We start from the raw sequence: 25,380 nt of genomic DNA on the forward strand, positions 1-25,380 counted from the left end.
GTAAATAAGATATTAATTATTATATCACTGCAAGCTATAACAGACATCATGCAAAGACTGGACCCACTGGGCAACTTCTAAAGCATTAGTGTACCATCCACACAACCTAGTCCCTTATCTGCATGAAGGAAAAAGATAAAATCAATATCTAATGAGCCAAAAGTTCAGAAGTGTGCTCCTTTGCTAGGTTTGGGAGATCGTCCTTCAGCTAGTGATTCTGCTAGGCTAGGCAAATAAGTTCCCCATTAGGGATTACCTTTCACAAGATTTATAATGCTATTGGAATTTCTGTTATTTTAGTCATAAAGCTAATTTTGAGCTGCTCAGGTGCTTTAGTGCTGTCAATGAAATCTTAACTTTGCATATATCTGACCTGACTTGAATCCCATGTAAATGTTGGTGTTTTCTCAGGAAATTAGATAATTCTACTTATTTTGTCATTGCTCATGCCTGGGGTGTTTTGTTTTGAGGGTTGCCTCTGAAAACCTTAACTTCAAAACTTGGATTTCTTCTCTGACGCCTTTAACAACTTGACTAAGCTTCACTTGTCAGGCATTGTTTTTGGCTGGAAGTTTGGGCTCACTATGGGGATTTCCTGTTAATTTGACTTGTAATGCTTGTGCATAACAGTGTTGTGAGTGGCTGATGCTAGTGTATTAAGAGTTTGTTTTTAAATTATTTACCTCAAGCACTAGTTTGTGTGTGTGTGTGTGTGTGTGTGTGTGTGTGTGTGTGTGTGTGTGTGTGTGTGTGTGTGTGTGTGTGTGTGTGTGTGTGTGTGTACACGCGCGTTGGACCAATCCATTCAAAGCTCTGCTATCCATATGTCAAATACTGTTTTTGGCTGGCACTTATTTTGAAGTCCCAGTGGAGATTTCTCCTATTAGAATACTACTTTGTAACAAAAAAGGTTCATTGTTTTTTTTATTGAAATATGTGTGCAGAGGCTGTGACTGGTGGTTGTCACAGAGTTTTACCCCTAATCACAAAAAATGTCTGTCAGAAAGTGAAACATAATCTTTTACACTTGGTTAATCACTTTTCAGACTTCTTTGGTAGTTCTGTTAGCACTAGATCCTGATGGGGATTCATTTGTTTATTGTCTATTTTATTATCAGAAAGAGTTATTTTCTTTAATTTGATTGTTTGGGACTAAGAAAACTGTGTTTGATAGTTGTCACTAAAAGCTTACCTCTATCTTATTTTTTCTTGTCAGGAGGTTAACTGACTTTGTCAGGACCTGTTGGCTAGTCTAGTTCCTTTGGGAATTCCTTTGTAAATTATCATGGTTTTGTGGAAACAAGTGTAACTTTATACTAGAACTAGTGGCTGAGGTCTGAGGTCATTATGTTTGGTGACTGTTTAAAAAAAAAAAACTATAATACTTTAACTTAAAGATTAACTGATTTTTTTCCATAAGGTACCCATGATATAAGGAACCTGGAGACAGGTCATAGCCCCTTCTTTCTAACTGTATCTTTTTTTTTAGGTTCCTCATTTACATTTTGAGTTGTCACCTCTTAAGAGTGTCTAAGTAGGTACTGATGCCTGCTATTGGTTCAAAATATGATTTTTACAGTCCTTTCTTTCCATACATAGAAGGCTGTTTAATTCTTAATGGATTCTTCTACAAAATGTTCAAAATCTATGTTTTAGGGAAAGAATTTGATTCTCACCCTGTCATTTCTAATGCAATTGCAGAAGCTGGTGCTCATTTTGTCTTGCACATAACTTTTTTGTAATGTCTTTGGGGCTCATCCCATGTTTTTCCCTTCCTCAGGATGGTAAAGTGTTTCTAAAAGCACTTTCAAAGGTCTTCTAGTCTATCTGTGGTATTTTATTTTATTTTTTTTATTATTTTATTTTACATTTGTTAACTGGGAAAATCTAGCTGGACCAGATCCATTTTCAGTGGATGCCGGGGGAGAAAAGCTCCACAATTAAGATATAGTAAGAAGTTAATACAATGAGAAATATACAAAATGGGAAGACAGTAGATTACTTACAAGCAGAGATATTCAATAATTTGTTCACAATAGCTAACAGGCATTGCAGGACTGAAATACAATGAGATTAATATTTACAAAGGTAGTATAGACAGTGTACACTGAAAGAAGTACAAAGACTAATGTGGCTTATTTTAAAAGTATGTATTTCTGTGTGAGTAAAATCGTGTGAATTCTAGACTGGAGTTGTTTGGAGGAGGAGAAGAGAAGGTATAGAGATTGTCAAGTGATACATGGGCAGATGTAGGTTGTCCTGAGATGAGATTTGAGTAATTTTTTTGAAGTTTGTGTTTGTTGTAGTGGTGGTTATATTAGTGGGGAGATTGTTCCATTTTTTGGATATGATGTGGGAATATAGGGCTTTACCTGCAGTGTTGTTAGCAGTAGTAACACTGAGGAGCAGTTTATTGGATGAGCGGAGTGACTGGAAGAGTGGGAGGTTAATAGCTGCTTGAGGGCTGGAGTTTTTTCTGGGTAGTTTTCTGATGTTAAAGGCGCAGGTGAGTTGTTGGTAAGTTAGTAAGTTAGGAAATTCAAGCCATTGAATTTCTTTTAGTACTTGGCAGTGATGAGGTCTGAAGGGGGAATTGTTGGCAAATTTGGCAATTTTGTTATAGCATGACTCTTAACATATTCAGATCTGCTTTTCTAGTATGGGTTAGGATTGGTGCAGCATAAGTAAGTGTTGATAAGAGGTGAGTTTGAGCTAGGATGATTCTTGCTTTTGCTGTGAGATAGTTTTTGTGCCTGTAAAGGGTTCCCATTTTTTTGTGAACTTTCTGAATGGTTTATGCTATGCGTAGATCGAATGATAGGTTGTTGTCTATTTCAACTCTTAGAAGTTTTGTGTCGGTGGATGGAGAGATGATAGTGCCATTCCTAGATGGTTTATTAGGGGTGAACAGGAGAAGTTTGGTTTTATTTGGGTTAAGAATAAGTTGTATGTCAGTGTTCCAAGTTTCAATAGCAGAGAATGATTCTTCGGCTAGTTGTTGTAGGGTGTTGACAGATGGAGTTTTTTTTTTTTTTTTTGATAGGAAAGCCTCTAACTCAAATGGCTAGCATATAAAGAAGGTAGAAGGAAAGCCTCTAACTCAAATGGCTAGCATATAAAGAAGGTAGAAGGAAAGCCTCTAACTTAAATGGCTAACCTGACAGGAATAAGGGGAGGGGAGGGAGAACTCTCTAAATTAACCGAGTTCTAAAGGGAAGGGAAGGAAGCTACAGATATACACTTAGCTAACACAACAAATATAAGACTAAAAATTAACAAAACCCCTAGGAAAAAGACTATTTCTAGTAAAAAAGTTCTATAAAGAAACTTTATACAAGCCTGAGCCAGAAAAACGACACCTCGCAGCTGAAGCGGCAAACGAGATCTCGGTAGCTAGTGCTAGGCATCATGGGATAAGGGGTAGCCTCGAGCCAGTAAACAGCTCTGGAGCTATAGAAGATGGCCGAGTCTGGGCCGAGGATCGGCTCCGATCTCAACCAGCAAGAAAGAAGGCGAGATGAAGACAACTAACATGGAACGTTATGGTAGGTACATAACTTCTTTTTCACCACTGGCCAAATGCATTTTCTTTGAATGTGGGTTTCAATGAAGGTGAATTTCAAAAGCAGAAAAGATTTAATGCCAAGTCTGTTTTCATTGTGAGACTGTATCCGTTTGTTTAGCAAATGTCTATCAGTGCATGTGCTATAAAATTTGAAATAAAATTTGTAAGTTTAATCCATATAATCGTTGTAGAAGTTGAGCAGAAATCAGTATGCACACTGAGAGGTTTGAAGAGTGTTTATGGTAACTGAGAAGTCAAGTAATAGGACTCTGGAATGGCTGTGGGGGGTATGGGAGGGACTCCAATCCATTACCCTGCCAAGGGTCCTGTTTGACCAGGATTTCACTCTGGGCTTGATATTACATAAGGATTATAAGCAGTTAAGGCCCTTTCTGTGTGGAATGGGGTGGACTTTTTAAGACTCTGAATTTTGAATGTTGTTCATAATGAGGTGCAGTCAGCGAGGGAGTATTCTGTGATGGAATGGCTGCTTCTCCATAGGTTGTCTGTTTTATGCTTGCTGGTCATGTTTAACACACAGTGCATGTGAATGCTGGGATGGATTCTGGATTTTCCATACCCTAGACTAACTGGATTAAGGGCTTTTAAGAAAAATAAATGTGAAAATACTGAGACAGCTTACACTTACAATATAGTATGTTCAGTTTTATTTTTAAAAATTACAGTTATCCAGCAACTTTATAATTTTTACATGAATGAGTTCAATATTACAGTTCCATGGAGGTTTTGTTTCATAACACTATAAATCCACAGAGACGCTGTCAGTTTCTGTACTACAGTGTGGCATACAGCAGGAGTTTTTGTTATCCACATGTAAACAGATATACCCTGGAGCTGTGGCCTCTGGGTTTGCACCCTCCTGCAAAAAATCCTGCAGGCACCCTTGCTCTCAGGAATGTTAAATGAACTTGTAGATGATCAAGGAAAAGTTCCTTCTGTGGGAATGGTCTCAGGTGCATCTGTTTGTCTTCACCTGTAGCAGATAGTTAAGAAATTCTGTTCCAGGATTCCCTTCTCAAGCCTGGAAACCAGATGTTCTTTCATCCCCATGAGCATGAATATTTCTCTCTGCTTTTCCACCCTTTTTTTCTGATTACCAGAGTTCTTCCAAAGAAATTCCATAAGAATCCCTAAAGATAAATATGGTGACTCCCTTTTGGCCCAGACTTCAGTGTTCTCCCTTCTTTTAAATTTGGCCAAGAGCAATTACAGCAGGCTTCCTCATATTATGGACTCACTCTTATGAGGTAGGTGTTGTTTCATATACCCCATTCTTTAATTTCTTTATTGACTGCCTGGTTGTCACTTTTTTGAGACCTTTTAGGCACCTTTTTGATTGAGGACATGCAAAAGGTATTAAAGGAGACAAAGAATCCTGCTACTAGAAAATTATAGATGGGTATGTAGTAAAGATTGTCAAGATGGTGCCATTCTTAGAACTAGGTCAGTTTTAAGATCAGTTACAACTGGATCCAATGTTGAATATTTTTATCTGATTCAACTGTCGTTTGTATTATCTGACCAGAACAGACCTCACCACCAGTCCTGAAGCTTTTCAGTTCCGGGGCTCTGACTCTTCCCCTACCCATTAGTCCCTGGCCTCCACCCTACTACCTCAGATCTCATTTGCTGCCTGAAGTGGTCAGTCAAGTGTCTGAGAGCTGCTCTATGCGGGTCTATGTTTGTGTATTGAATACAAATTATAGTGAAGCCCTTATAGTCGAACATTGAACAGCAAAACTTTAAAACTACCAAAAATGCTTAACATCGTGAAATATTTCATCGAATAGCCATAGCTGGCCAACCAGGAAGTACCGCAATGCATAAGGTAAGTAAAGGAAGCCTTTTTTTTTTAAATTTTCCCTATTCCCCACTCTAATGCGATCTCAGAGTTGCTGTATATTGTTAGGGGGTGTGGGGGGCATTGTGAGCAAAGCTCTCCACCTTGGTTGATTACATTCGCTATGTTGGCCATCTGTAGTCATTGAGTAAATTACTTTTCAGTGTTAAGCATTTTCAGTAGTTTAAAATTTCACGGTTTAACATTTGATTGTAAGGCATTCACTGTAATTTGTATTCAATGAGCAAACATAGACCTCCCTCTATTTCGTATCCTTTGTGCTACATTTTCTCCAGCTCTTCCCTTACTGAGAGAGTTTTACTGTCTCAAGTTTATTATTCAACTGTGTTTAAAAAAATCCTTGGGTAGCTTAGGTGTATTTTTTTCTAGTCATTAGGTCTGTTTGGAAAATAGATTTTTCTAGGTCATAGTTAAGAGTGTTATATAGAAGTGTTAGGACTATATACCTTACCAGAGCTGTATTTACTGTCTTAATTAGTTCCATAGATAAGTTTAGTCAGCCAGTAATCATTGTGTGTGTGTGTGTGTGTGTGTGTGTGTGTGTGTGTGTGTGTGTGTGTGTGTGTGTATTTTACCTTTTACTTCATGTCTGATGGTCAGGGATTTAAAAAGTGCACTGAATGTGGGCATAAACTGCTTCCCCCCAGAACCCACACTCCCTATATGTGTATATTGTTTAGGAGTAGCTCATCGGGATGCTTCTTGTCAAGCCAGTGTTTCCTTCAGTGCTTGAGCGTTACAAACTAGATGAGAAAAACTAATTGTCAAGGCACTTCTTCCTCCCCAGACTGAGTCTGCTGCCCTAAGTCTTCATGTACCTCAAATCCCAGAAAGAATACAGATGTGGACAAGAATAAGGAAAAAAAACGAAGTAGAAGTCAAAAGAAAACGGGGGCTCCAAGAAATTCCATAAGAGGTCTTCTGCTCCTTCCCTGTCTTTGAATTGAATCCACAAGTACAGAGATAAATGGAGCTGACAGTCTCTTGGTGCCATAATTCACCTATTCTGTCCCGGTTTTCACCAGAACCAGTCTTCTCCAGACTTCACTTTCCTATTCTTCAGAAGTGTTACTCCAAGCCACCATAGGGTGGCATCATCGTTCCGGTCTTCGAAGAGTTTGACTGAAAGGACATCAACAGAATGATGAGAAAATATCTCGGGACACAGATACAACTTGGGAGTTCTTTTGGTACCATCCTCTGGGAAAGTATTGAGTGCTGGCCATCTACCCCTCCTTCATACTCATTTCTCGTACCAGTTCATCTGTTGGTGCCTGATCTGCCCCAGAGCACCTTTGTCAGAGCTGATAGGTAACTTTGACACTGACTTGTTCCCGTCTTCTTTTGGGTCTGACATATTCAGATCCAGAAGAGTCTCAGAGCAGAAGCTTTGGTGTCGAGGCTCCGGGAGAGTTTGACCCCGAAACTGTCTGAGCCGTCTCTTCCCCTCGGGGCTTCAGTGCTAGATGGTGCAGTGCTGATATCATTCTCTTGGTTGAGACTCTGTATTTCCAGTGTTTCCATTCTGTCCGAGGTCAGGGTGAAGTGTACATGGTTTTTTCTGCCTTTCAGGCTTTCCATCGGGTACTGTTGATGGAGGGAAAAGGTGCTGTCTTCAAGGTTGGCACCCACCAAATCTCAGCTTGGATCAGCTTCTGTTTCTCATCCTTCTTACAGACAGGGTCAGTTGGTCCCATAGGTTTCCAGGTATGTTAGCTCCCAGTCTGATTCTGAACCCTCTGATATTTCCCCTCAGATGGTTCACAGAAAACAGATGTTCAAATGGAAGCACTAGACTCTTCAGCTGAGTCTGTTACAGAAGACATGGCTTTGGATGAGGGTGAAGGCACCACAAAAACCCCCCTCTGAGGATGTCACATTTGGTGAGATTCATAATTGATGAAACAGAAGGGAAGGATAGTCCACAGTTAGCCCTTCTCCTGATGAGTCTGTTTTCCTGGAAGCCTTTGGGTCCAGCTCATCATTTTACTGGATGGTACTACCCATTGATCCACTCACTGATGTAACATCTCAACAGGTGTGGAAGGATCCTCACGTGGTGGAGCCTATTCCAAAGAAGTTGTGCAAAATCTGTCTGCCCCCACAGACAGGAATCATTGGAACAAGGGTCCTCTGGTAGATGCGATGGTTGTAGTAGCATCCACAAAAAAGGAACTATCCAAAGAAAGTTCCTAGGTCCATCCCGTTAATAGAGAGTTTAGGGTGATAGACCACTTTTCAGTGATCTTTGTTGTCAGAGCACTGAATTATCTAGCTCATGTCATCAGATTTCAGAGAAACTTGGCAAAGGAAATTTCCAAGTCTCTCTCTCAGGGGTATTACCAGCAGATGTTCAGAAAACAATATATTCCCAGCTGTCCACCCTCCAATCGTCATCCAGTGCAGCCGTGAGACTGCTATTGAATGCAGCTGATGGTGAAGCTAAGGCTGCAGACAGTGGCATTGCCATTCATCGGCATGCCTTGATGCCCCTCTGTGACTTTGTGGAAGAGATTAGGAAATCCTTCATTAATGCCTCTTTTGATTGGTCCACTCTGTTCAGACCCAAAGTTAAAGAAACACTCACCAGAATTCAGTAAGACTATCTCTGCAGTAGGCATCCACTTCTCCATGCTCCAGAGATCCTACTCTAGGAACCAGAGAGCTGAAAAGAGGATGTGGTGCAGGAAATCAGAGTCATTATCATGAGAATCCTGGAGAAAGACTCCCATTGCAGCAAAGAAGAAGGCAATAATAATAATAATGGACGTCACCCTAGAGGTAGGGGCTTTCATGAACCATTCTCTGAAAAACCTTTTCAGTGTTCCTGAAGGGTCAGGCGACACTTATCTTTTCACCCACAAGCCTGGCAAAACATGACCATAGATTCATGGGTGCTACACAATATCGCCAGAGGTTATTCTATACTGGTTTCCCTTTCCCTGTCAGGTGGAAAAGAGTTTCTGATGTCCAACCCAATCAACAGAAACTTGATGCAGCAGAGATTTTCTGACTTGCTAGAAAAAGAAAGTCATCCAACCAGTCTATGCACACTAGGTAGAATCTGAAGTCTACTCATGGTTCTTGTCAGTGGCCCCCAAAAAAGCAGGGAACCTCAGCCCCATTTTAGACCTGAGTCATTTGAATCAGTATGTCAAGCAGACAAAAATTCTAGATGGTCATATTGCAGTCCATTTTGCCAGTACTGAGAAAGGATGATTGGATGTGCTTGATAGACCTCAAGGACACACATTATCATGTGAAGATAAAAAAGCATTTGAGATTTCTCCATTTCTGGCCGGGAGCCAACCATTATCTCTTCAGAAATCTGCTTTTGCACTCACCACAGCCCCCTAGGTGTTCACCAAAGTCATAGCAGTGCACTTGCACCTACCAGGGATCCAAATTTTACCATATCTCGAGGATTGGTTCCTCACAGGTACAAACAACAGTCTCTTATTACACCATTGGGACCTATTGCTGCAACTGTTACAGAAGCTAGGGATCACTGTCAACATCTCCAAGAGTCCATTCATGCCTTCTCAACAGGTAGAATTTAGAAGATGCCACCTGGACACAACCTTACAGATTTCCTGCCCTCCAATGTCCATGGTGTTCTTTGTTCATTTCACTGCTACCCAAGTTCCTCACCACCCTGTCCTCCAGTAAGGTTGATCCTTGAACTGTTGGATCATATGGTGTCCACCATCCTCATGAACCCTATTGCCAGATATTTTGAGAGTCCTCCAATACACTTTAGAGGTACAGTGGTTTCAGACTCCATCCATTCCACACCAAAATTAACTGAGATCTGCAAAAGGCGTGTATCTTGGTGGATAATGTCTCCTTCGGAGATGGTCATCTATAGATTTAAATCTTCTCATCAGTGTTCAGGAGATGAGGGCAGTCCTCCTAGCTTTGCAAGCCTTTCAGGACAGTCTCCCCAGAGGTGTGATTCAGGTAAAAGCAGACAACATGTTGGTAGTGTGGTACATAAACAAAGAGGGAGAAACCCATTCTTACCCCTTGTGCCACGAAGCTTTGAGAGTCTGGCAGTGGACAGTGTTTTCATACCTCTTTATTTTAGCATATCCTGAGGTCATCCATTGTTCTAGCAGACACATGGAACGGATCTGTCCTGATGCCTCGTGAGTGGTCCCTCAGTCCAAAAGTGACAAACCTGATCTTCAGTTGCTGGGGCCAGCCATACTGTGATCATTTTGCATCTCATCTAACCCACAAGTGCAGCAGTTACTTTGCCCTGATCCTTCACAGAGATGGTCACTGAGGGATACTCTGGTCGACAAATGGCCCCAGGTCTCCTTTGTTTTCCACCGCTGCCTCTAATGAACACATTTGTACAGAAAACAAGAATGTGCAAGGCTAAGGTGATCCTCATTGCCCCTTTCGGCCACAGCAGACATTGTTTCATTCCTGCAGCTTGTTGTAGTACATTCTCCCTGGGAACTGGATCAATATCAAGATCTCGTCTCACCCATCCGGACCAACTCCCCTAGATGAGAAAACCATGAAATTAAAAGCTTGGCTCCTCCAGTTCTAACATTAGCCAGAGTTGCCATACTTTCCCCTTGGTTTTCCAGATTTTATCAGCCTTTCATAAACATGCTGCCACCAAGGTGTACCACAGCAAATGGAAAAGATTTTCTGTTTGAGGATCATGCAAAGGTGTAGACCCCTTTTCAGCTCCTGTTCCTTCCAATTTAGAGTTTTTATCAGAAAATTTTCACAGTGGATCTAGCTACTTAATATCAAAGTACAGTTGGCAGTCATCTGTAGTTTTCACATCGGCCAAAATAATTCTTCTATTGTCTCATTGAAGATTTCCAAAGCCTTTTTAAAAGGGATTTTACAACTTCATCCCCCAATCAGAGAGAGATCCTGCACCCCTTTGGGACATTATTATCATGTTGCAAACATTGACTCAGCTGCCATTTGAGCCAGCAGCTTCAGTGGATTTGAAGATTCTAGCTTAGCAAACAAATTTTCTGGTAGGTGTCACCTCAGCTAAGTGTATATCAGAGATGCAAGCACTTTTCTGCAAACCTCCTTACATGTTTTTTCATAAAGATAGGATTTCACCAAGGAATAATCAGTCATTCCTTTCTAATGTAGCATCTAAATCAGGCAATAAATCTACAAATCTTTTTTCAATTAATTTCTAATGAAAGTAAATACACACTTCATATGCTGGATGTCCGTCACCAGCTCAGGTTTTATCTTCATAGAACTTAGCCTTTCAGAAACTCTGATAAACTATCCCGATAAACTATCTGTGACATTCTCCAAGCAAAAACTGGACAAGGCTGTGTCTAAGGTTACTGTGTCTAGATGGTTATTTGATTGCATTACATTTGTATACAATAAAAAGTGTTTGTCCCTAATCTGAGCCCAAGGATCCTTCCATAAGGGCAGTGGCCACTTCTACAGCCTTTTCCAGTAGACTTCCTATTGATTATATCTGTGCAGCTTTTACTTGATCAACCGTTCACACATTTGTCTGACATTGTCAAATGGATGAACAATCTAGGTTTTGTTCGTCCTTTGGCTCTACCATTCTTAGAAATGTCCTTCCTTGATACCATCTAGGACTATATGCTTGGGAATCTGTTCCACAATTGAATCGGATGAAAATAGACAACATTGGATGCATACCATAATGATAGAGCCATGTTGTCTGATTTTCGTCTGGTTCAAAATCCCTCTCAGTTGACCCCTGCCAATTTGTAACTAATGAGATGCTGAAGACCAGTCAACCTTGGTATTGTGTCTATAAGCAGTCACCACTGCCAGTGCTGTATAACCATATCATGGCCTATGTCATATCATTTAGAAATTAGCCAGGATAATGCCCTTTTTTCATTAAGGTTTTTGCTTGTACTTTGAGTTTTATCCCTTGATGAATAAATATGCCACTCTGCGGTAGTATAGTAGAGAAAAGCTTCAAGATCGGTGCCAAGGTCAGATGTAACAACCCACAGTTGAACTGGATGAAAATCAACCTCATTGAACTATCATTATTGTATGTACATAACTTTTGTTTCTAGAGTGTCTGTGTGAGTTGTTATTATTTGGCTATTCTTACTCATCTGTCAGATTTAGCTGTTGGCCTTATCTGCTTGCCTGCCCTGAGACCCCCTCCTCCCTTTCTACCCTACCTAAAGTGAAGCAGAGAAATATGGAAATAAAGAAAGGATAAAAATGGAAATGTTTATGGAAGAATTAAATATGCCAAGGCTAGAGGGAGAGAAGTTTCAGTTACTAACAGTTAGGGTAGGAGAACATGAGATAAAAATGCTGATGTATAACCAATGTAGAGGAAAGTCCCCAGGATTAGATGGTATTCTGTGGAAGTTTGGAAGGTAACAGAAAAAAACTGATAAAGATCTGGAAGGTTAAGAGGAGGAGAAGTACCAACATTCTGGAAAGTAGTAGTAACTGTAATACCTAAAGAGTGTAAAGATCCATCATATCCAGCTTCATATAGGGCCATTTCAATACAGTGTTTATGTCTATAATGGTTAAAAGAATGGCAAAAGTGATGCCAAAATTGATAGATATGGATCAATGTGGTTTTGTAGAGGAGAGCAAACATTTGGCAGCATAAACAGAACAGTGATAATCCCGAGGGGAGTAGAATATAAGAAAATGCCACTGTTGCTGGTGGGTCTTGATGCAAAGAAAGCATTTGACAGAGTAAGCTGGGATTTTATGAGAAGAGCAATGTAAGCATTTGCATTCCCTAATAAAATTATAAGGTTGATTAAGAGGATATATGAAGGATCAGAGGTGAAAATTAAAGTGGGTGAGGTCCTCTCGGATCATCTCTGCTTAAGCAGAAGGAACCAGGCAGGGGTGTCCTCCCTCCCCTTTGTTATTTGCATTTTATAACCATTGGGAAAGAAAATAAGGGACTCAGAAATTCCAGGATATAATTGGTATGGTAGTCAAGAAAAGCTGGCTCTATTTGCAGATGACATTATTGTATACCTGACAAAACCAGAAAGGGACTTTACAGTGGAATATATTGAGACTGTTTCAAACCTTTTTGGGTTACTAAATTGGTAAAGCTAAAACAAAATCAATAGCGGTAAATTATCCACCAATATATGAATTGGTTCAGCAATATCCATATGTATGGAGACATAATAAATTAAGTATTTAGGAGTGTGGATTAAAATGATACTGGTGTGGCAGCTTAGGATATGTGAGAAGAGACTAAACAAAAGATAAAACAACTGAGACAATTGATGCTCTGTTATATGGATATCGATAGTAAGATACAAACATTTAAAATGTTTTTAGTTCCTTTAGTCTTATACACTGGTCAGGCATATTTCTATCAACCAGAGGAGAAGTTGTGGATAGCAATTAATAAAGAGCCAAATGATTTTATCTGGGAGGGAAGATGGCAAGAGTCAAGTGGGACAAGATTATTCTTCCAGTAGAATAGGATGGATTGTGATTAACCCAGTTGAAGGGGTAATTCAGAGCAACACAGTTAAGGCGCCTATACATAGCACAAGCAGAACATTATAATTCAAAGTGGAAAGAGATGATGAAGAAACCGGGAGGAAGCTCAAGTAACAGGGAGAGACTGAGATTTTGGATTTAGAGTTTTAAGGAGAACAGAAATAATCTTACAGAATATTATATTCAGAACATTGCAGAAGGTCTTCTAAGAACTAACCCAACATGGGAATGGAGAAAGGAGATTCTTCTGATAGGGATGACTGCAATTAGGGATATTGACAACAGGGAAGAGGGGGCTGGAATTTATTGGAGAAAACTGGCAAAGGAACCAAGGTATTGAGAGCAAATAAGTAGAGCGGGTAAGATGATACAACGGGAAGATGCCAATAAGTTATTTGTACTGCAAGTTAGAGATTGCCTTTGCTATCAAGGATTGATATCAGAGTATAGGCAAAGAGAAAGAAATAGGGGGTCCTAAACTAAAGACCCGCACTGGTAGAGTTTTTAGTAGAATCTAGAACAGAAGTTGCCATTAAGAAATGAATAATTAGAGCATATAAAATATTGCAAGATAACTATAAGAATCAATCAGAGGAGGTTGGGAAGGATTGGGAAGAGAGATTAGATATGCACTTCACAAAGAAACAATGGGAGATATATGTATGTCTCCCAAATATGCAACAAAATCTAGAAGGTTTAATATCTTTAGCTGGAAGTGTTTTCATAGGTATTTTTGTACCCCAAGCAGATTTCAAAGAATTTGTCCTTAGGCATACAGCAAATGTTGGAGGTGTGATGGGGAAGATAGAGGTAACTGGGAATATATTTTCTGGGAATGTAATGAGTTGGGCAGACTATAAACATTCCCTGCAGACTGCTGTATTGGAGATACTGGGTGAGCAAATTAGAGTAACTAGGGAAGTGATTTTTTTGAACTATGATACAGAATCGGGATTGCCTAGAACATAGTAAGACTTTGCTGAGTCTATTTATGATGGCTGCCGATAAAGCAGTTACTAGAAAATGGAAATCAAAGTCTAAATCAACCTTACTAGCAGTACCAAATGTAGTAACAGGGATAACAACTGGAACTGGGATCTTTAGAAAAAGGTAAGTGCAAATCACATAGTAAAAAAATGGGAAATGTGGGATCAATACATGCAGAGGAGGAACTAGGTGTGATGTCCCCATTGTGGGCTGGTAATCAAGGAACCTGATTCTTTACCACTGACACTGGAGAGAGACATTCACTGGGAACAAAAATGTATGGATTCAGTATTTCCAGATACAGCTCTCTGCATCAAGTACGATTTCCCTTAAGAGCACACAGGGAGCACAGTCCGGGGACTGGTTAGTCGAGTCCTCAGCCGAGTGTCCAAGCCAAGTCATCCTCCATTCTCTCTGTGAAACCAGTGTTTCTTGTCTCTGCTTCAAGCAGGTGACACACACACACACACACACACACACACACACACACACACACACACACACACACACACACACACACACACACACACACTCACACTCACTCCTGGAAATGTTGGCACAGATTTGCTAACTATTTCCCCTTCTGCCTTAACTATAAGGTAGTTGCACTGCCATCAGACACTCCAAAGCCAGCTTCTCTAAGTCTCTTACAGGGGTACCCAATTATACAGAGTAAAATTACTGTTACTACAAATGATAGTGTTTGACCATTGCAGTAATGCTTTCAGGAGTGGTTACAGTGTCACCAAATAGATATAAGTATTCTCAAAAGTTAAAATATTCTCTGAAGGACCAGCAACATTGAAAAGTTTAAATATATTTAATAATAAGCAATAAAAAACAAAATATCTGTTTACAATAAACACCGCAGTTTCAGTCAAAGGAAATATTAAAATAACACAGATGAATAGATTCACACAGATATAGAAAAACAGTACTTAACTAACTTAACTAAGCTCACTATATTTTCCTGACTGATGTAAAGAATTTCAATTCCCTGGTTCCTTACTAGAGCAAGGCAAGATGAAATAGGTGAGGGGGTCCTCCTCTGTCATGTTCCAAAAACAGACTGTAATAAGATTTCATTCTCTTCTAGTATTGAACATCATTTTTGTCGTAGATTACAGAATGACAGCACATATGTCTGGTCATCTGACTTCTGGTTCTCATGCTACCCCCATGGCTAGAAACTGCCAGGATTTAGCACATATGTGTCAGTAATACACACAGAGTTTTGCTCAGATCTGTTGCAGCTTCTGAAAGTCATAAAAGAATTTCAAACTTCTACCTTTCCAGAGTAGCAATCAGTTCACTGCAAAGACAGTACAGAAACTTCCTAGTACAGACTTTTTGTCTCTGGCTGCATTGAGAATTGTAAAATACAGTCTTTATGACCTAAGCCAAGTAATTTAATTTCAGAACATTTTTTTTCAACGTTAGCTGCAGCTAGACTGTGATTTACCTCTTCTCTTCCAGTATCCTCTATTAAATGATATTCATTTCAGTAGTTACAATTCATACATTTAATCAGTTACTGCATGCATTTATTTTTCTTTTCTATCCAGCAAGACCCACTGTTGATGCATTTTTAACACAAGCAACTTTACAAATATATTTTCAACACAAGCATCTGTACAAATCGGTTTGATATTTAAATAACCTATACTAAATTCCAACTAGCTGTGATGGCATAAGTTACACATCCACTGCCTTACTTCTCCTGGCATAGCTGGCATTACCTTACATTGTCACACGAGGTTTAAAAGAAGGTAGGATTTTAATGAGCTGTGTAATGGTTGACTAACAATGGCTGGATATGTTAAAAGTGATGTATAATGTTTGCAACTGAGATTGTGTCGCTATGGTTTATTTTCATTTATATAAATATAACATGGCATATGTCATTCATGATAATTTAATAAAAATGTTTTTTCTTTTAAAAAAAAAAAAAAAAGAATAAGGCTATTTTGAGAATATGTTTTATGCATGCTTAAGACCTATTCATATCCAGGTTATTCATCTCACTGTGTTTTCTTTCCAGAAAGTAAGAATAAGGGAGAAGGGCTTTTATATTTTCTGGATGTCTTTAGGTAGTTCATATAATACATTGACAAGACTAAAACCTTCAGAAGTGCTGATTAGCTATTTGTTTCCTTTGAAGGCAAGATAAAGGTACAAGCAATGTTTAATCAAGGAATTTTGTATATCTTGTTCCATACTATGACCTGTTATTATGCTCACCATAACAAGTCATTTACAGGCAAAGGAAGGGCCTCTGCTTCTAAGATTCTGGCTACCTTTGTAACCTGTTTGAAAGGGGAAGACTGTAGAAATTTTCTAGAAGCGGTAACTTGGTATCCTGCGCATATCTTAGCAAACACTTTTGGTTAGAATTTCTCTTTAGGTCATATATGGGCTTGATAAAACCATTTTCCAGGGGCTTCTGTATATTAATACATCTGCCTCTTCCATTGATTCTTAAGCTTTGGTACTCATCCCATATAGCTTAAGATTACTGCAACAGTGATATAATGAACATAGAACATTTTTGTAAGGGAAATTTACTGTAACAGGAGATGTTCGAATAGATTACTGCTGCAGTAGATGATCCCTCCCTCCCTCTATCCTACTGTTTCCTGATTTTTTTTTTTTTTTGTCGGGATGTGATATTTTTTTGCTTTACATACCATTTACCAGGACTATAGTCTCATTTTTCTGAGGCATGAAAGCCTTTGGCACCCTAGCCACTTTTTATCTTTTTCTTCTGTGCCCCCAGAACCCTGCATTGAATGAATCAGCTTTAAAACGAATGGAGGAAAGAATGGGCATAACTTATCCCTCGCAAAGACTATTGGTATACCTAATGCTCAGTTTACAGTGGATATAAAAAAATGCAACTGCTTACTTGTTGGTTTTCAGACAATTCACAAACACAGCATACAGTGGGCTTTCATGGTCTACAATGTACTACATTATTCTGTTTTATATGATTCTGAATAAGATGATTGTTTGTAGGACTAAGTCTGTATTTGTGTGTACCCCACAGCAGTAGCATATTCTTATTGAATGTAACTATTCGGGAGATATCACAGCATGGCTATGTATAGTACAGTGACTGGGCAATGAATATTCAGAGAGGGCTTGTCTTCACAATCAGTTATAGAATGAGATGCAAGGGATTTGATCAAGGTACTCCTGATCACAGTATGCAAGCTAATAGTTATGAATCCTATGCTTTACTCATTTAGCTCTTTAGTCTTTAAAAATACTGTTTTTGCCGAGCAATTTCTGTGCGCTCATGTTTGAGTCTTTATTAAGACTTTTTTTTGCCTTTACAATTAGTTACAGAGGACAAGTGTCCCCAGTTCCAGAAGGCTTGCTTTCAGTGTTAATGACTACTTGCACTGGGAAAGGTGTTTTGGAATCTGGTCCCTGTTATACACATGTTTACACATAGGCCTTAATCCGAAGTAAGTCACTTACACTGAGAGTCAGTGTTTCGGAATCAGGGCAGACTTTCACTGACAGTAACTCTTTTCGAATCTGGCCTAGTGTGTTTCTGTGTTCAAACAGGGCACATGTATGCATCTTGACTGCATGTAAATGCACGCCTTTCTACATAACTAAATATTTGTTATCAGTGATTTATTACTGGGACATAGGTGTGTCTGACAGGGGATTAGCTTGCTTCTGTTGATATCAGGGCATTCCACATGGATAGCACTGAACTTCAGCTAATAACACCATAATTATTGTTAAGTGCTTGACAAGTTGTGCAACTATTTGAATTGTTCACTGGCTTATATTCATGAATTGAAGTTCCTTTGGATATGGTACTTTGCACCGTCTTAGGCTGTGGTGCTGAGGAACATGGAAATGGGAAGAGAGAATAGTGAAACCATCTAATTACACTTATATTGAACACATGCATTGTACAACACATCTCTGACTCTTGGCTGGAAAGTAATTTTTCTACATTTTTTTAAATTAATATGAATAACTTTTGAAACAAAATGTAACAGTTCTGAAAGCAAAAGGTTTGGTTCACATTCAGCTGTCTATGGTGTGAGGAGTTGTTTACATGTATTTATTATGTATTATGTATTTTATATGTATTTACATATTTTTCTGGGGGAAAAAGGCAAAACAAATTAAAACTTAATTTCTTATGTTTTGTGTTTGCGGTTTTCCTATAAATGCATTATGTTCCTAGAAAATTAAAGGTAAATAACCCTCAAATAGAAGCAGGTTTGATAGGGGGAGAATGGGAGCTCAAGAAGCTGGGTATCATTTTAATTTGGGTTGTACTTGCATATGTCACTTGTTTTGCCATTCACAATATTACTTGTACATTCCAATTGTAGATCTAATAAAGCATATATGCAGCCTGTGGGTGTCACATGTTCTATATTCCTCCATATCAGACTGAGATTAAAAAAAACACAGTTTATTAAAGTGCCAGTTATTTTAAATACCATCACTCTGCCAACAGTTTCAAAGTGCATTTAAACATTTTCAGTTACAGCAGTAAAATGTATCATTTTCACATTTACTGCCAAAGTACTTCTCTCTCCACCCATCCTTTTCTCGGTCTATTTTCTAAGTCACTTTTCCTTGTGAGGGTTGTTTTACTAGGAAGCTGAACATGACAAACCAAATGTCAGCCTTTCCTATCCTCAGAAATGGTCTCCATTGTATCCTGTATTCTGTGGAGTCCCTGGACTGTTTTCAGGCAAACAAAGAGAGACACTGACAGAGAGAAAATTCTGCCAACATCTTCTTGGCTTGCTCTGGCACCTCCTGCCAGTGGGCCTTGCATGGAAAACCTGCTGTGGACATCCTCATTAGATATCCAGACTATTTTATCTGACCCCTGTATACCCTTAAGAGTAGTGGCTGTGAACCAAGATCGGTATCTTTGCAGGGACAAAGAGTTGAGCCGTGTTCCATGCTCACAACAGCATGTGCATTATTTTTGTTATATCAAAAGCGTTGACTTGTGGCCACAAGTCTGCTTTCCAGCACCTGGGCTTATGTATTGCCAGGGTGACCATGCAGAACACACACTCCTTTCTCCCCTTTTTGAAATCAGATTGCTATCCCAGTTCTGCCAGTCCAGACATACTGTCTCAGCCTTCCACACAGCACTAAAAAGACTCAGGACACATCAGCAATGCCAGAACTTTTATGTTTTCTGTCTAGATGTCACCCACCCTTGTAGTCTTGCCACATGAGAACTGTTTGACACTGCAATTGCCACATCTACAAAAATGATTCCATTCTCATCAGCTGCTTTTAGCATTGGCATCTCAGAGGATAGCTTGTCTACTTGGTTCAGGAGTTTTTTAATATTACTTCACCCTCTCAGCTGTATCGCCTATTCGAGGTAAGCAGTACTCCATCTCCCCCAGCCCACATTGCTTGACCATATTCAGAGTAACATAACATAAAACACAAATCAGATACAACTGCAAATATGTTATTTGGCCCAAAAAGTTTACAAAATGACTTTATAAAATAGATTTGCTTTATTTGTTTGCAGTTTGACCAAGAAAACCATGAAAATCATTTTTCATGTTTATCAACTAAAGATGAATAATTTTAAATAAAACTATTAAAAGCACAAAATGTCTGTGATGACTAATAATAGTTTAACATGCACATCTTTGTTTCATATATAAATATTCAGCTTTTTGTTTGTTAGCACATTCATAACAAAATAAGAATAACTTAAAAAACATATTGCAGGTAACTGTGAGTAAGAACTTGTTAAACATTGTACTGTCTATAAAAATGGGCATTTTATTTTATACACAGGCCATATTATTTTTCTTTAAATGTTAAAAAAAATATGAAAACAATTCTCATATCTTTCCTTCCCTGTTTTTTTAACAACTATATTATCAATCATTCCACAACCACTTTTCCCATTTTTACACAAGGTTGTGGTGTCACATCAGCTTTGGAAACCATCAAGAGCCATTGTTCACACTGTCAGGAGAGTAGCCATGCCACAGCTGTTCTTCCATACCAGATACACACACACACACACACACACACACACACACACACACACACACACACACACACACACACACGCACTGTCACACCTATGGTCAGTTTAGTGTGTATAGTCCACATACTGCATGTGTTTGTAATGTGGGAGTAAGCTGAAGCAGCCAGAGAAAACCCACAAGAACACAAGGAGAACATGCAGACTCCACACAGAAGGCACCCTAGTCAAAAATCGAACTGGAGAACCTCTTGCTGTCAGGTGGCAATGCTACTTGCTGTGGTGATATGCTGTAATTTCAGTCAGTAATGGAGCTATGAATAGAAGGCTTACCTTAAGTACTACTTTACCCCATGAGTCTCAAATCAAATGAATTTTTGGAACAATGATAAATCAGAAGCTGCAAGATTTTGAGAAGTAGGTAAAGTATATTGGTGAAGTTACTATTCAAGTTTCCATTGAGGTTTACAGTGCTGCTGTCCAAAAATTTCTGCCAACCCCTGCCAAGGTGTGTGTATATATATATATTTATATATATATATATATAAATATATATATATATATATATATATATATATATGTATATATGTATATTTATATATATATATGTGTATATATATATATATATATATATATATATATATCGGGACCAGAGAGCCAGCTAAATAAACCACGACACTACATTAAGCGTTTTCATTCATTTTTTTTCTAATGAAGTTCCAGAATAAAATGGAAAGAAAGCACTAAATGTAGTGTTGTGGTTTATCTAGCCCACTGTTTGGTCCCAAGCAGTGCCTCCAAGTATTAGTGTTTTAATATGTTTTTCTTGGTGTTTGGATTGCTTGTGGAGTTTACATATATGAGCTACGACAGCACATGTTGGTTTCATTCATATGCTAAAGAAATGAGGCTTGTTGTAATGCAGTGATTATCCTTGTATTTGTTATCCCCCTGGTAAACGTCACAATACATTGGTATTATCACTGAATCAAGAGTGTGTTTAATTTAAAAAATGTACACATTCTTTGTATTGCACTGCTAGGTTTATTTGTGTGAATCCCAGTCAGTAATGCAGCTTTGAATGGAAGGCTTACATGAAGTTCTTCTTTACCCCCACAGGAGTCTCAGATCAAACGAATATTTGGAACAATGATAAATCAAAAGCTGCAAGATTTTGAGGAGGAAGTAAAGCCTATTGGTGATGTTGTTACTCAAGCTACCATTGAGGTGTACAATGCTGTTGTCCAAAAATTTCTGCCAACTCCTGCAAAGATTCATTACCTGTTCAACCTTAGGGACATCTCCAAGGTAGGAGGCTGTTTCATTTTGCATATAGAAGATCTTTTTAACTGGGTCCTCAAAGTTATTCCTTTAAGTTGCACAGCAGGCTTGCTTGTTGTCATTCACTGAGGATATTTTGCATATATCTACAAATACAGTTTCACTTATAATCAAGCATGTAGTTTCACAACATATTTTTATATCCTTATCTGAGATGCGCTCAAGGCAGAGAAGGGTAAATGTTACTATACCAAGAATGTTAATTTTAGGTTCAAACGTGGGCATTCTTCAGTACATGAAAATTATTGCCTTGTCCTACTTTTGCATTTCTTTTAATTTCAAAACTGCTTTTATTAATTTCTCTGATTTTCAAACATGATGCGCAATCTTCTTGACTGGTTGTGTCCTGGAAATGGAATTTGTTCAGATTGTAGAACTGGCATTTAGACACTGAGACTTAATTCAGAAAGGTTACAGAGAGGTTACAGTAACTATTGCAGATTCAGGCATACCTCTCAACCTCTTAGAGCAAGAAATCTGGACAAAGCCATAAATAAAAGTGGGACAAAGGTTCAAAAATAGAGACATTTTTTAAATATTGCTTTTACAAACATAAAAAGTTGATGGAATAATAGGTTTTGCATTAGCATGAATTTTCTGAAGGGTATAAAGTCTGAAACTGAAATGCCTGTCATTATTTTCTAACTTCAAACTTTAAGGATTTGCCACTGATTTGCCAGAAAACCACAATTTTATGAAAAACAGACTAAAAATATAAGGCAAGAATCTGGCCATTCTGCGAAAATCTGTACAGTTGAGAAGTGCAGATTCAGATGCAGCCCTGCCACCGTACTTTAGTATGAAGAAGTGCAGCAGTGCAGAGGGCTGTCTCTGCGACTATTGTAAATGCTAATGATGTACTCTAGGGCCAATGCATAAGTTAATTAGCCATTTGCTTTCCCCTCAGGACTACATGCCATAAGGCATATATTCAGAATCGCTCAGCTGTGTAAAGTAACATGGCTGCTCCTGGCCAGTTGTTTTTAGCTCGTGTTCAGCCATTGCGATAGAGGTAAGTGTCAGGGAGCTTAGCAGTCAGTGTTGGGGTTTGTGTGCATGTGTATGGCTGCATGTCTGTGTGTATGTAGGAGTGTGTGCCTGCCTAGAAGGTCGCAGTTGGGGAGGATAGGGATAGGTAGGTAGGCAGGTAAATGTGTATGTGTACAGATATACATATATATATATATATATATATATATATATATATATATATATATATATATCTTTGAATGTGTATGTGAAGGTATGGGGTGGGGGTGTTGTACCTGCACATTCCCCTAAACTAACAGGCAAGTACTACAACATAGGGTTGAACGGAAAGACTAGCCACCAAGCAAAATTCTTTAATATCATGCGTTAATGGTGCTAAGGGTCAGGGGAGTGGGGATACTAGCCACCAGGAGAGCTCTCTGTACATCGTGCCTTGATAGTACTTAATAAACAAGTCCTGGATTGAGGGTGGGGAACACTATCAACCGGGGATATTTCCTTAATATCATGCCTTAATTAGCACTTAAACAAGATTTTGGTCAGGTGGAAGACTAGTCAACAGGGAGAAGTTAAAACATTCTGCCTTAACAGCACTTGGGTTCAGAGGAGCACTAGACAACAGGAATGCTTTATGTAGTGTACCTTAAACCCCTAAAAAGTCTCAAACCCTAAATATAAGAACTTTTGTCCCTAAGTTCATAGGGAGGTACTAGGCTATCCGCCCAAGGGCCTACAAAAGCCTAGCCAACAAGGTTCCCTGGCTTACGCCACCCAAGAAAGTTATTTTCCTGTGCCACTGTCGAGCAGAGACACAGAAGTGATCCCTGGGGTGAATTTCCTATCTCCTATCCACTCATCAAGATTTTTCTTGAAGAGTGCTAATAAAGAACTTTGCTTGACATAGATGGGTAGCCTGTTCCAGAGTATGGGAAACAGAGTTTGAGTTATTAAACTTTTTGATAATATCCATACAGCATAATTTACCTATTAATGGCATGCTTTCTAAAATATATAAAAGTAATTAGAAATTAAACAAAAAAATTATTCTAAGTATTGGGATTACTTCAATCTAGTTAATAATAACACACCTAACAATAATGATAAAAGAAAATTCTGGTATCATATAAACTGATTACCTCTTCTCCTAAATGGAGATTGTTCCCCTGGAAATTTATGTACAGGTCCTTTTGTACACCACACAAAATCGAGCTAATCAGTAAGGAAAAAGGGTTTTGTTGGAGATGTAAATTAGAAACTGAAGCGGATTTGTCACGTATGTTATTTTGACTATGTAGCTCTTAAATCCTACTGGTACAATATTAATCTTTTCCTACAGGCTTTATTTTTCTAATAATTTTGTTTTAACCAAATCATTGATTCTGTTTAATACGCCGATTCTTGACTGTGTTAAAAAAATAAAATATCCTCTGTTATGGTCCATTTTGGGTGTTGCCAGGAAAGCTATAATTAGGAATTGGAATAGTGAGACTTCACCTTCTTTCACGGAATTTAAGAACGTTGCAGCCAAACTTTGTTACATGGAATTGATTACTATTAAAACAGGATCCATCAGAATTACTTCATTCTGTAACCTGTGGACTGGATCCAAAGAACTATTGGACAAACAGTTACTGAACATTCAAGAATAATTGATCTATGTGAAGGACTTTTGTAATTTTAGTTCATAGATACCTCTGTAAATACCTTAGTTGATTGTTTTTCATTTTATCTTGTATTATTTAAATTTCTGTATTGCAGTTTTTTATTATTTTGTTAAAATTCAATAAAAATTCTTAAAAAAAGTCTCAAACCCTGTACCCTCCCACCTCATTAGAGGTCATTAGTCCTCTGTAGCACCACTAGACAATAAGGAAAATTTAAATATTACCCAAGTCTGTAAAAAAAAAAAAAGAGTATATAAAGTGAAAGGAAGGGGGTGGAGTTTTGAACTTTGCACTCTTTACACAGAAAACAGGACTATTAACTGACTACACTAATTAATCTGTTAGTATAGATGTTCTTCGTGTTTCACTGTTGCAGTCATCACATTTGGGTTATCTGCCTGCAGGTAGCCCTCAGCCGGCCTGAATACCAGAGTCTTCGGATTTCTGCGTCGGATGCTCTCTCTTCTTCCATGACGTCAGGTCTCAGGGGTATAAAATATGCAGCCGATGCCATTACATCCGTCGTTTTTGCCTTGCAGTGCCCGAAGCAGAAGCAATTCACAAGTACTGGTCGGCCGTCTCCTGAAATTTTCGTTTTCGAGTTTCAGACCCGAAGTCTTCAAAAAAAGATAAGGACCCCGTTGGGATCCTTTTTCTTTCTCTAACCAATGTCAGTAAAAGTTAACAATTGTTTTACCTGTGGAAAGCAAATACCTCATAGAGATTTTCATTCGTACTACATCCCTTGTTTAGGCCCAGACCACGACATCCCTTGCTGTCTGTTTTGTGCCTTGTTCAACTCCCAAACTATTTGTTGTCGGGCTATTTTTGCAGCCAATTACTTTCGTACTCAATCTGTGTACTCCGAAATGGCTTCGTTAAGCCATCCGACTACCAATCTTCCAACAAAACGTAAGGATAAAGACAGAGACAGACCGCATAGGTCCAAAACCGCCGACAATGCTTCCGTTAAGCTAGTCGCCAGTCTGCCGGTACTCTGTGAGGCACTTTCGCAGCCTCTGATACCCACTACTTCAGATTCGCAGGCCTCTACTGAGACCCATGAAGCATCAGAGACCATACAGGTGCAACTAACCATAGGCAAAACTGCTATACAACTGGTAGCATGTTACAGACCACCCTCCCAATCTCAAGAACCCCACTCAGCCTTCCTGAAGACATTGGAGGATATGAATGTATCACAAAATACCATCATACTGGGAGACTTCAACTACCCAAACATAGATTGGGTACATTATTCTAGCCCTAATACCCTAGCCCAAAGGTTCCTGGAATTCATAAATTCAAATGCACTGGAACAACTAATCACCTCTCCCACTAGGGGAGATAATATACTAGACCTGATCATCACAAACATGGGGACAAAATGCTCCACACCGGAAGTATACCCCTCACTAGTGAGATCTGACCACAAACTAATCACCCT

The 25,380-nt window shown here is 38.8% G+C and overlaps 1 protein-coding gene across 1 annotated transcript in view; it reads left to right on the forward strand.

Annotated features, from left to right (window-relative positions):
* The window catches only part of DNAH2 (dynein axonemal heavy chain 2), a 6,636,854-nt gene that overhangs the window by 4,011,109 nt on the left and 2,600,365 nt on the right, over positions 1 to 25,380 (forward strand). The window contains exon 52 of the mRNA XM_044077324.1: positions 21,058 to 21,246. Coding sequence (XP_043933259.1) covers positions 21,058 to 21,246 — 189 coding nt within the window. The remainder of the gene's footprint in view (positions 1 to 21,057; positions 21,247 to 25,380) is intronic.

The sequence above is a fragment of the Protopterus annectens genome, chromosome 7.part0 (assembly GCF_019279795.1).
Source record: "Protopterus annectens isolate FY-2018-M chromosome 7.part0, PAN1.0, whole genome shotgun sequence".
Taxonomy (NCBI): domain Eukaryota; kingdom Metazoa; phylum Chordata; order Ceratodontiformes; family Protopteridae; genus Protopterus; species Protopterus annectens.